The sequence below is a fragment of the Lynx canadensis genome, chromosome A1 (genome assembly GCF_007474595.2).
Source record: "Lynx canadensis isolate LIC74 chromosome A1, mLynCan4.pri.v2, whole genome shotgun sequence".
NCBI classification, from domain to species: domain Eukaryota; kingdom Metazoa; phylum Chordata; class Mammalia; order Carnivora; family Felidae; genus Lynx; species Lynx canadensis.
Genome location: NC_044303.2, coordinates 97,958,506 through 97,971,545, shown reverse-complemented (window position 1 = coordinate 97,971,545; position 13,040 = coordinate 97,958,506). Strand labels below are relative to the sequence as shown.

The window sequence follows — 13,040 nt, the reverse complement described above, 5'->3', positions numbered from 1 at the left end:
ATGCCATGTTATTTGCTCTGTGTATGTTTAGCTAATAAGAGTAGCTACAGTAAAATGAAAAGCATGAAAATAATCTGTGTTATTAAAGGCAACACATCAGAAAATGCAATTTCACTGCTGCACAGAACACAACTGATAAAAGCTTTTGGAGCCAATTTGATACTGTCTTAAACTATTTGTTAGTGTCTATCTTTAGACTTAACTTCTGCAAAGATGCTGTGTAGAGACAGGGTTTTTTTGTAATTTATAATAGATAAAAACGTGAAACCAGCTTAAAAGTACAAAAACTAAAATCAATATGCAGTCGTCATGTTGACATAGGTTAATGAGTTCAAATGCAGCCACTTAACATTTTTTAATTAAATTAAGACAAATTACAAAATAGTCACGAAAAAAATGTTTAAGGTAAACCTCAAGTTTTTATTAATGCGTATATACTGACATATGCATGTATGCTCCTAATTAATGAAACAATCAAATTAATCTGTGGAAATTATAATTGTATATGATATCTTTCATGGTTCATGCGTAAGAGGTATTTATAGCTACAATAAGAACACGGGCTGATTGCCAAGTCAATGAAATAATAAAAATGTGTATTGCTTCAGTACAGTACCTATTTCAAATGAAGTCACTAAAACTCCTTTTCTAAAAATAAAAAAGGGAACTAATGTTCAAATTATGCAATAATGCACATATACCTTAATTGCCTTGAATCTTGACACATCATTATCTGCAAACTTCTGTAATACATGCCTGGCAGAAAATCCAAATGTACATAATCCATGTAATATGGGCTTGTCAAAACCTAAAAAAAAAGAGAGAGAGAAGAGAGAGAGACTTTAGTTAGTTAGATATAGGTATATTTCCTACTTAAAAGCCAAGGGCCCCTGAGTGGTTCAGTGAGTTAAGCAACCGACTCTGTTTTAGCTCACATGATGATCTCACAATTTCGTGGGTTCAAGCCCCACATCAGACACTGCACTAGCAGCTGGCTTGGGATTCTCTCTCTCCCTCTCTCTCTGCTCCTTCCCCACTCACACTGTCTCTCTCTCTCTCAAAATAATAAAAACTTAAAAAAAATTTATTTATATATACACATATATGTGTGTGTGTGTATATGTATATATATGTATATATGTATGTATATGCGCACCAAGGATAATTAATTCAGGATTTCAAAAACACATCTTCAAATGGCACTACAATGGGGCATCTGCGTGGCTCAGTCGGTTAAGCCTCCAACTTGAGCTCAGGTCATGATCTGATGGTTCCTGAGTTTCAGCCCTGCAGCAGGCTCTGTGTTGACAGATTGGAGCCTGGAGCCTGCTTCAGGTTCTGTGTGTCCCTCTCTCTCTGTCCCTCCCCTGCTTGTGCTCTGTCTCTTTCTCTCTCAAAAATAAATAAATAAATACTAAAACTTCAAAAAACAAAAAAAACAGCACTAGGATGAATTAATACCATCTATTTTAAGAAACATGGAAAATATTTTATAAATAATACTTCCAGGGAGAAAACTATGAAACAAACAGAGAAGAATCAAGAAAGCAATGTGCGAGATGTGGGAACACAAAGAATTGTTTTGTTTGGCTGTGGTCCTGACGATGAAATCACCCCTGCTGATTTCAATATCCAGGTATGCAGATGATCCTTTCCTAGCCTTTCAGTTCCTTCCTCTCTCCTCCAATGTCCTTTGCCCAGCAGGTTAACTCCGATACCCACCTACATGATAAGATCCTAACCCTGCACTAGGAGCTGCCTTCCTCCACAATCTGAATTATGAATTCCAAGCACACCACCTCCTGAACACTACTTCCTACTTTCTCTACCCTTAGCATAAATGTATTAGGAGAAGGCTATTTTTTAAATACAACTGGGATGCCTGGGTGGCTCAGTTGGTTAAGGGTCCAACTTCGGCTCAGGTCACGATGGCGTGGTTCGTGAGTTCGAGCTCTGCGTCAGGCTCTGTGCTAACAGATTGATCGGAGTCTTGAGCCTGCTTCAGATTCTGTGTCTCCCTCTCTCTTTGCCCCACCCCCACCTCTCTAAAAAATAAACATTAAAAAAAATTTTTTAAATACTACTCAAACTACCTGTCTTAAGTAGCAATGTCCCTAAGTGTTATTTAGATAACGGAACTACTAGTTTTCATTGGTACACATTATGAGCAACTCACCAGCGAAACTAGAGAAGTTAGGATCAATGTGTAAGGGATTCCAGTCGCCACTGAGGCGGTACAAAGCAGCCTGCAGAGAAAGAATTATAAAAATAACTAGCACTCAGTGCTTTCTGAAAATACATTAAAAGAAAAACAGGAAATATGTTCAATTTTTGTATAAGAAATATATAATATACCAAATTGAAGCTCTACTTAGAAAATAACCATCTCTAACACAGATGAACTGTAAATCAAGTGCTTTTTATAACACCTGCCACTGGAATCAGCTGGGGAGGAGGGGACCTGTCGGGTAATGGGAAGGGGCCAAGAACTACACCTGGGTAAAACCATGGTTAACTCTGCCTGAGGAGCAAGTCACAGAAAGGAATCCATCTATCTATTCTCATTACAACACAATGAAAGGGTGGGCGCCTGGGTGGCTCAGTCAGTTAAGTGTCCGACTTTGGCTCAGGTCATGATCTGATGGTTCGCAAGTGCACACCCTGCATCAGGCTCTGTGCTGACAGCTTGGAGCCTGGAGCCCATTTCAGATTGTGCCCCCTCTCTCTGCCTCTCCCCTGCTCGCACTCTGTCTCAAATATAAATAAACATTAAAAAAAAACACATACACATACACACAGTGAAGATAAGGTAGATGTTTACAGCCTCTGCTAACCAAGCATAATTTAGGCCAGTTAATGGGGTGCTTTCAGTTGAAGCCTGTAGACTACCACAAACTTCCATCCTCCTGGTACCCTAAGTCCTGAGCACTAGCTCTCCTGCAACAAAATAGACTTGACAGGTTGCCATGAAGATTAAATTTCTCCTTGACCCAGACCTTCATATCACTTCTTCACTTAGATGAGGCAGGATGAGCAGAAAGATACAGATAACAATAGAAAAAAAGTAACCAGAGCTCCCAGCATTTAACTTGTTTACTGTTCAAACTAGAAAGTACTTTTCAGAAGGGGAGAGATTCACAAAATAGCAGACAGTAGGCATTTAATATATCTGTATTTAATTTTGTCCTCTTGTGCTGCCTCAATACTTCTCCCTGTTCTCACAGATTGCAATGTTAGACTTTCCAAGACTACCTAAATGTTGTATAAAGACTAATCATGTCAGGGGCACCTGGGTGGCTCAGTGGGTTGGGCGGCTGACTTCAGCTCAGGTCATGATCTCACGGCTTGGGAGTTTGAGCCCCAAGTCAGGCTCTGTGCTGACAGCTCAGAGCCTGGAGCCTGCTTCAGATTCTGTGTCTCCCTCTCTCTCTGCCCCTCCCCTGCTCACACTCTGTGTCTCTCTCTCTCAAAAATAAATAAATTTTTTTTAAAAATTAAAAAAAAAAAGACTAATCATTTCAGCATATCTGACTTTCTTAATTACTGGGTTTTTTAATTATTGATTATTCTTTTTAAATAGATTTTATTAATAGAAAACAACATTTTCTATAATGCATAGGAAAATGTAATTTCTTTTTTAATATGCTTTGTACAATTTTAATAAGCTCTTTCTCTTCTCCATCACCCCATATAATAGTTGTATCAATTATTCATTTTCTCAATTGCCGAATATTATTCCCTTTCTACTACCTTCTAAGAATAACTAAATCAGATCAACAATTATCTTACAGCGGTGACTTACAAGATTCCACATAATATGTTGGAGGATTAAATGACAATATTTGAAAAGCTCTTTACAAACAATGAAAATACTAGGCAAATATACATCACTGTGTTGCATACAAATGAAAACAAAGATACATTTCAGAGTCTGAAAGGCAAACTGTCCAACACATGATAGACCATGGGCTTTGATACCAGCTCTGCCTTTAATGGCCGAGTTTCCTTATCACCCGGAGCTTCAATTTGCTCACCTGATAAACCTTTCAGAAAGTATAACCCATGATAAATATTAATACCTCAATAAATGTGAGCTATTATTTTAAAAGGTATTAGCAACAGTATGTCAACGGAAAGAAAGCCGACCTCAAAGTAGGTAGGTAAATAAGCGCTTTATTCGTTGCCTTACTGAGGATGCCAGCCTGGGAAAGTCTTTCCATTTGCCCAGAAGAACTGCTCTGCTCTGCAGCGCGTCAGCCACAGGGGAAGGGGGAAGGTGTGCTTGCAAGCAGTTCTCCAAATGCTTGTGCGTCACAAGGTATATGTGTTATGAATGTCAAAACTAAGGTTTTCTGATTTCCACAGAGACACAAGAAAGACCCTTAGGTCATCTTAATACATTAGGTTTCAGGGCGCCTGGGTGGCTCAATCAATTAAGTGACCGACTCCTGATTTCGGCTCAGGTCATGATCTTGCAGTTTTTGAGTTCGAGCCCTGCTGGGTGTGGAGCCCGCTTTGTCTCCCTCTCTCTCTGGCCCTCCCCTGCTCGCTCTGTCCCTCTCTCAAAATAAGTAAATAAACTTAAAAAATATATATCAGGTTTCTATATATCTGATTGTTTAAAAATATTGCTTCCATGTCTCTGTTTAACCGGTTCTCCAGTTCTTGCTGGTTTTGATTTCTCCTTGAGGTCACTTGAGACAGTTCCAGGAGGCTAATGTCAGTCACCTACTGCAGTTGTAGTGCACAAAAGTAGGACAGTCAAGTTTTAAGATTAGTACCAGTATTCTTATCCTACAGAGATCATTCCTATAAATGGAAAAAACAAAAAACAAAAAACCAATTCTCCTAAAGAAATCTTCTTAAAGGAATATGAGAATTTTCATATTCTTTCTTTTTTTCTTTAATGTTTATTTATTTTTGAGAAAGAGAGAGAGAGAGCATGAGTGGGGTAGGGGCAGAGAGAGGGGAAGACACAGAATTTGAAGCAGGCTCCAGGCTCCAAGCTGTCAGCACAGAGCCTGATGCGGGGCTTGAACTCATGAACCACGAGATCATGACCTGAGTTGAAGTGAGACACTTAACCGACTGAGCCATCCAGGCACCCTGAGAATTTTCATATTCTTTCAATGATAGCATTGCTTCCTACAGATGGCAGAGAAAGCAAAGACAAAAAAAGAGCCATCATGAGACATGACTAAAGTCAAGTAATTGGAGGTTCGATGAAATTCAATCATAAAGCAAAATAACCATTCTCCAAATAATAAGGAACACTGTGTTCAATGCTTACTTTCTGAATATCTTGAGGGACATTCATATTTCAAGTTTCAGAAGGAGAGTTAAAAGCTTCTTTTGTTACATCTCTGCCTTGATAGAAAAGTCATTAAAACTTGCAAACACGTATACACAGAACTTAGAAAATCAGCTATAAATTACCTTGCCCGTGTATTACATGTCAGTGGGAGTATCTTCTACATATGAGTATATTAGTCCTTAATTTTATTTTTAAAAGTTGTATCTTTAAGTTAAACTAAATGCTAAATAAAAGAAATCAGGAACTTGTGCTTCCCAAATCCTCACATGCTCCAAAAAAAGGTTACAGTCAACAAAAGGAATAAAATGACACAGATCCCAAGCCTACAGTGTAACCAAAAGACAGAGAATACTGCCCACTTCAAATTGCTATAAACACAAAAATGAACACCGATCTCCCGCACCCTCTCCAAGCTACTGTAGAGTGGTGGGGGTAGAGAGGGGAGCGCGGAAACAGTGCATGGAAGAGAGAGGAAGAAAAGAAAAGTCACTTCTAGAAAGACCACCTTAAGAGAAAAAAGTACTGAGAAGAATCCTCGAAGATAAGAGCACTGACTACAAAGAGAAGAATTAAGAATGTATCAGCCTCCAAGTCGCAGTCCAGACTGGCCACATTTCTAAGGGAGGAGAGGGTTAAAAAAAAAACAATGTCCCTTTTGAAGACTGGATAATGTAGGAAAAAAGAAGAGAGGAAATTTAAGATAAAGAGAACTAAAAAAAATGTTTTGAATAAAACAGCTCCCGACAACGTCCCACTCCAAAAAAGCCATCTCTAAAAAAAAAAATGCACTTTGCCACACTGACAGAAGAGGGCAATCTTGAATTTCATAATGAGAGAATTGTGTAAACCATCACAAACTACCAATCTTCCTCTCAAACTGCATACATTTAAGTAATCTCCATCTATATGAAGCTACTCTAAGACTAAAAGAGGAAACAAGAACCAAAATATTACCATAAATGAAATCTCCCCAAACAACCAACTACCAAACAGAATAAAACTGTAACACAACATTCAAGCATTTGGGGATATGAAAGAAACACCATGAATTTAAAATTCAAAAACTAAGAACAACATCAACAGACAACAAACATGAAGGAATGAAATAAGATATAATTAAACTCTAGAAAGAAAAGGAAGGGGGGGAAATCCTATCAGAAATGAAGACTAAATTATAAGATGCCTAGAGGAAAACATATTCAAATAAAAATTTAATAAGGGGCACAGAAGAAAGGGAGGGAAAAAAAAACAAGAGAACAGAAATGAGACCAAGAGGGGCACCTGAGGGGCTCAGCTGGTTAAGTGTCCAACTCTTTATCTCAGCTCAGATCATGATCTCACGGTTCACGAGATTGACCACACATCAGGTTCTGCACTGACAACATGAAGCCTGCCTGGGATTTTCTCTCTTCCTCTCTCTCTGCCTCTCCCCTGCTCCTTGTGCTCTCTCTCTCTCAAAACAAATAAATAAACTTAAAAAAAAAAAAAAAGAAAAGAAAGAGAGGAAAAAAAAAAAGGAAACAAAACCAAGAAAGAAGTAAAAAAAAAAAAAAAAAAAGCTACAAAGTGGCTAAAATAAGACAGAAAAAAGATCCAATGCATATATAACTTAAGTATTTGAAGAAGAAAAACAGAAAAATGAATGAGAACTACTATTTAAAATTATAATCCTAGGGGCGCCTGGGTGGCTCAGTCTGTTAAGCATCTGACTTCGGCTCAGGTTGTGATCTCGTGATTCACGAGATTGTCAGCTGTGCTGACAACTCAGAGCTTGGAGCCTGCTTCAGATTCTGTGTCTCCCTCTTTCTCTGCCATTCCCCTGCTTGAACTCTGTCTCTGTCTCTCTCTCTCTCAAAAATAAAAAATAAAATAAAATAAAATAAACATTTAAAAAAAATTTTTTTTCTTAATTAAAAAAAATTTTACTATCTAAATATACCTATTAAAAAAGCCCACTAGTGACATAGGGTCAATGGCCAGGAATGGGCAACACTGAGACCCAGCCTAGTAAAATTACTTGACTTTAAAGGTAAAGAAAAAAGATAAAGAACAACTCTAAGGGCCTAAAGAATAAAGACCAAGAAACCTGGAGAAAGATAAAAAGACTGTCATCAGAGTGTTCAAAAGCCACATTCAAAGCAAGGTCCATGGAGCACCATTTTTAAGAAACTCAAGATTTCATATCCAGCCAAGTTGTTCTTCAAGTATGCAGGGTATAGAAAAATAGTTTTAAATACACAGGAACCAAAGAAACACTATATACATGAGCGCTTCTTGGGGCACCTACCACAGGAGGGGCTTTATCCAACCAGGAGGTGTTGGGGGAAGGTTTGGCAAAAGGACTGATACAATCAGTCGCAAATCTAACACTAAAATGAAGATGGGGAAGAGAATACACAAAGAATATACAAATGTTAAATGCTCCGAAAAAGTAAAATTAATGCATATCAAAAGATGAGAATAAAGGAGAGAGAAACAAGAAAATAAAATAGGCTCTTTAACTGTAATACAGGAAACAAGTAAAAAACAGAGACAACGATAAATACTGGAAAACCGTATGGTAACAACTGAGAAAATGAGAAACTACTATTTTATGGTAAAAACCATAAAAGGTTTGTACCAAGGGCATAGGAAAAGGTTGAGGCACTGCTCTTAGATGTTACACAGTAAGCAGTATGGGATTAAGACTTGATAGAAGAGACACAAACAAGAGCCACAGCTCTCTGACAGCACTTTTCAGACTGTGGGGCAAGAAAGGAAATCCAAACACAGCAAAACAGTCTCAGTGAGTCAAAGAGATAGAGATCAGAGTTCCAGGAGTCTATGCAGCTAGAATCTGTACATACTGAAGAAGAAGAAGCTACACAGAAAAGAGCTCCAGAAATCTAAACACAGGTCAGTCCCCTTGAGGACCATACAGAAAGGCCCTGGAAGAGGAGACATCACATGAAGAAAGAGGCCTTGTGGAGAAGTTTAGAGGCACTCCAGCCAAAAGTCAGCAAGAAGCCCCTAAACTTAGCAAAGATGGTATCTTTGGCCTCCCAGCCCTACCCAGCCACCATCTGAGAATAGCTACACAAGCTAAGGCAGAAGGAACACCCAGTCAATCCACAGTCATTAAAAGAAAAAAAAAAAAAAAGTAGTACTTATAATATACCTCGTAATGTAATAAAAAATATTTTAATGGATGATATAACTAACATGCCAAAGACTAACTTTATTTAATAATGACAGTAGTGGGGCACCTGAGTGGCTCAACTGGTTGAGCACCCAACTATCGATCTTGGCTCAGCGTATGATCTCACTGTGAGTTCGAGCCCCACTCCAGTATTCTGTCTCTCCCTCTCGCTGCCTCTTCCCCACTTGCTCTCTCTCCCTCAAAATGAATTAATTAATTAAAAAAAATGAGAGTAGCTAAAATCCTGTTGGAATAAGTGGTATAAAATAACTATCTGGGAAACTAGAGGTACTTGTTTTCATTCTTCCCCCAACTGTAAAGCCTGACATCTAATATCTATTTATTCTTTGGCCTTTCTAGATTACTAAGGATGAATTTTTTATTTATTAATTGTAAAACACTCAAAGGACACTTACAACTTCATAAGTTTGAAGATGAAGAAATTCCCCTAAGGACATGATAAACAGACCACCCCAGAAGTGATCTCAGTACAACTAAAACTACGGTTGCCCGCTTCCTCAGTGATTGAAAAGTTACTGACTTAATTTAAAACCTACCGTATAGTTGACACTATAACAGCGTAATTTTTCCCTTATTTCCACTCCTTCAAGATCTGCCCAACCATGACCATCTCCCACTTCTCTGTCATGTGGCTGCTCCAGTTTTTACTCTTTCTACGCCATCATGCTCTTCTCTTCTCTTACAGTCAGCTATCATGACGTCTTATCCTCTTTCCGGCCAAACTGCAAGCCCTACGTCTCTGGTAAAGAGAGAGTATCTACACGCCATTTTGGTTCAGCTAAGTTCCATCTTTCCTACCAAAGCTTGCTGAACATCATTCCCTGTGAGTATCCCCACTGTGAATGTCCACAGCACTTGCTCAGCAATTCAAAGCCCGTGTTTAATCACTCACAGTTTGGAAGAGGTGCCCTAGTTATTTTGACATTTACATCTTGAGTATTTGAGTGTCTTTCCGCTCCTTGATGACACATCAGTTTTTCCACTTGATCTATGTCTCCTATATAGCTCAGATTCAGTTTAAAACAGCCCATAAAGCCCCTGAAATTTATGCAAAGTTTAATGAAAAATGGTTTTTGAACAAACGGTGGCTTTTGTGAGATTTTCTTTTTGTTTTATTTTTAATTTTTCTTAATGTTTTATTTATTTTTGAGACAGAGAGAGACAGAGCACGAGCAGGGGAGGGGCAGAGAGAGAGCAAGACACAGAATCCGAAGCAGGCTCCAGGCTCCAAACTGTCAACACAGAGCCTGATGTGGGGCTCGAACTCATGAACGGTGAGATCATGACCTGAGCCAAAGTCAGACACTCAACTGACTGAGCCACCCAGGCGCCCCTCGGTGAGATTTTCAAATGACCACATGAGACTAAAATGCTCTGTCAAATGACAGGTGCCCGTTATTTATACAAAATATATTTGTTAACTAGGGTCGCCCGGGTGGCTCAGTCGGTTAGGAGTCCAACTTTGGCTCAGGTCATGATATTGCAGTTCATGAGTTCTAGCCCTGCGTCAGGCTCTGCGCTAACAGCTCAGAGCCTGGAGCCTCCTTCAGATTCTGTGTCTCCTCCTCTCTCTGCTCCTCCATGTTCATGCTCTCTGTCTCTCTATAATAAATAAATGCTAAAAAAAATTTTGTTAATAAAAAAAAATTTGCTAACTTAAAAACTTCCCTTTGTCACACAGCAAAAGAGAACTCTGCTGAAAATAAACAAAAAGTTCTACTCTGAAAAAGAGGAAAAGAAAAAAAAGTCTCTCTACTTACTGTGTGTAGAAATTCAAGCCTTGCAAACTATTCAGCTTTTCTTATCTACAGCAGATACCTTTCATCATTTCAGTAACTCCAGAATAATAAGGGAGCACTGTGGGGTTTCGTGAACCATGAAACCACGAAGTCCTTTTCTGTTCTTTCTAGTGCCTTAATAAAATTAATTTCACTATGAAACTTTAATTAAACACAAATATGAGTGCACGCATAAGAAACTGATAAGAAACAGGGATGGGAAAAACATTTAGAGGCAAAAACTAATCTCTGGAAAAAAGTGTTCTTCTTTCCGTCACCTGGTTATACAAGCACAAGAGAAAAAAATAATTAAATATGTACCAATCTTAATTCTTTCTGGCTCGTGAAATTATATTTCTATTTGCCAGCAAACAGAAATCCTGCATAAGTTCTCATATCAAGCATATCAAAGTTAGTATCAAAAACCACATATACTTTATAAATAATTTGCTGTCATTACAGTAGCTCCCTCACAGTGTATCTTCAGAGCTTTATGTTTTCGTTCTGTATCTGCATGGTTACTCCTCTGGCCACTGTGGGGAAGAATCTTTGGGGACTCTCAAACACAAAGTGGCTTTTCTCATCTTTATGGTTACCTTCTGTTTCTTAAATAAAATCTGCATACTCAAAAAATTTGTCAACTGATAGGGCATTTTATCTCCTCCATCAGAAAACAAATTATTTATGCCCAAAAAAAGACATTAAATCACCTACCCCTCCTAAGATGCTTTATTTTGCCTATCCACTAAAGCTGGCATAAAATAATCTGTTTCTGGGGTGCCTGGGTGGCTCAGTCGGTTAAGCGTCTGACTTTGACTCAGGTCACAATCCCACAGTCTGTGAGTTTGAGCCCCACATCAGGCTCTGTGCTGACAGCTCAGAACCTGGAGCCTGCTTCAGATTCTTGGTCTCCCTTTCTCTGTGCCCCTCCCCTACTCATTCTCTCTCTCTCTCTCTCAAAAATAAACAAACATTAAAAAAGAATTAAAAAAATAATAATAATAATCTGTTTCCAAGCAATGTAGCTCAACTTTCTTTCCTGAAAGAGTAAAGGGTGACCAAAATTTGCCTTTTAATTCTTCTCCTCCTGCTCAATAGGGGTTGAATGAAATTCTTCACTACTAAGTTAGGCAGTGTCTTTAAGCACTGCCCAGCAAAGCAGGATGCTTCCTGAGGTGACATGTGAAAAGTCTTTCTATATTTTCTTTTGATTTATTGTGGAGAAAAAAATCTGATGAGCAAAAATGTAGAAAGACCAGATTACAACTATGGAAATATACCCTTAATCTTTATCATGTTCAAGGACAAAGCCCTACGTTTGGACTCACACAACTATAGGATATCAGAGTTATATATTCAAGAGCCAGCAGTCAGGTGGCTTTATCGCTTTTCAAAAAACACAATCTCACCTGATTAAGTGAGGTGACATCTGTAAGGACAGCATCAGGAGGTCTATTAGGCACGGCTACAGCTTCCTGAAACCAAAAAACATCACAGGTTAAATACTAACAAAGTAATTGGTACTCTCTTTACTCAGATTAGTATTTGATGAACAACCATGTTTCAGTATAACAAAATCTGCAAGTTAGATAAAATGTTTTTAAAAATAATTTCTGTTCAGGAGATAACATTTAAAATCTCATAACTGCTAGCCTCATCTATGCTGTGATTTCCCTGAAATGACCTTGTTTAACGAAAGGAATTATACAACCAGATCCATTCCCTGGGCCACCAAGGAGAAAGAGGTAAAGACCCTTTTCCCAGTGCAAAAGGTGATAATAACTATAAGAACTAGACAAACAATTCACACCTACATTGATTTAATCTTTAAATGTACTTTTTACTAACAGTGCGGGTCTCTTTGCATCTATATCCCATTTGGAGTTGGTTCAGATTCTTGCATGTGTAGATTAATGTTCTTCATCAAAACCATCATTCCTTCAATTATTTTTTCTATTTCTCTCTCTCCTCTCCTTCTGGTCTTTCCATTACATGCATCTCGCTATACTTAAGGTACCCCACATTTCACTAAGACTTCTTTTTCTTTTCATCTTTTTTTGTCTCTGGAGATAGATAGATAGATAGATAGATAGATAGATAGATAGAGAGACAGACAGAGAGAAAGATCTTCAGGCTTTTTGATTCTTTCTTCTGCCAGTTAAAATCTACTATTGAGTGCTCTAGAAAATTCTTCATTTCCCTTATTGTAATTTCAGCTCCAAAACTTCTATTTGGTTCTTCAACATAATTTCTATTTGTTGATTTTCTCTACTTGATGAGTCACTGTCATCGTACTTTACTTCTTTAAGCGTGCTTTCCTTTGGTTCTGTGAACACATTTAGAAGAGCTGCTTTGAAGTCTTTGTCTACAAAGTCCTCTCAAAGGCAGTTTCTATTGCCTGTTTTGTTCTGGTTTTATTTTCCTTTCTATGGGTCATGTGCTCCTGTTTCTTGCATGTCTTGTAATTTTTTGTTGATGACTAGACATTTTAGATAACCCATTACACAACTCAGGATATTGACCTCCTTTCCCTGTGACAGGCTTGTGGTTATTGTTAATTTGTTTATTTGTGTGGTGCCTTGGCTAGATTATTTCAGCTAAGTCTATTTCCCCAATAGTGAGCAACTTCTGGTGTGGCTCCTCAGAGGTATAGCCTTGGGCAAGAACACAGTCAGTTACCCAGGGATAACAGTGGGTTTATTTACCAGGGTTCTCTGTGACTCTCTCTCCCTGACCTCTCTGCTCAAGT

General features: G+C 38.3%; 1 protein-coding gene across 1 annotated transcript in view; it reads right to left on the bottom strand.

Annotated features, from left to right (window-relative positions):
• The window catches only part of HSD17B4 (hydroxysteroid 17-beta dehydrogenase 4), an 83,893-nt gene that overhangs the window by 21,681 nt on the left and 49,172 nt on the right, over positions 1–13,040 (bottom strand). Inside the window, exons 17-19 of the mRNA XM_030317072.2 lie at positions 11,701–11,766; positions 2,177–2,246; positions 702–808 (exon numbers count right to left, since the gene is read on the bottom strand). Coding sequence (XP_030172932.1) covers positions 702–808; positions 2,177–2,246; positions 11,701–11,766 — 243 coding nt within the window. The remainder of the gene's footprint in view (positions 1–701; positions 809–2,176; positions 2,247–11,700; positions 11,767–13,040) is intronic.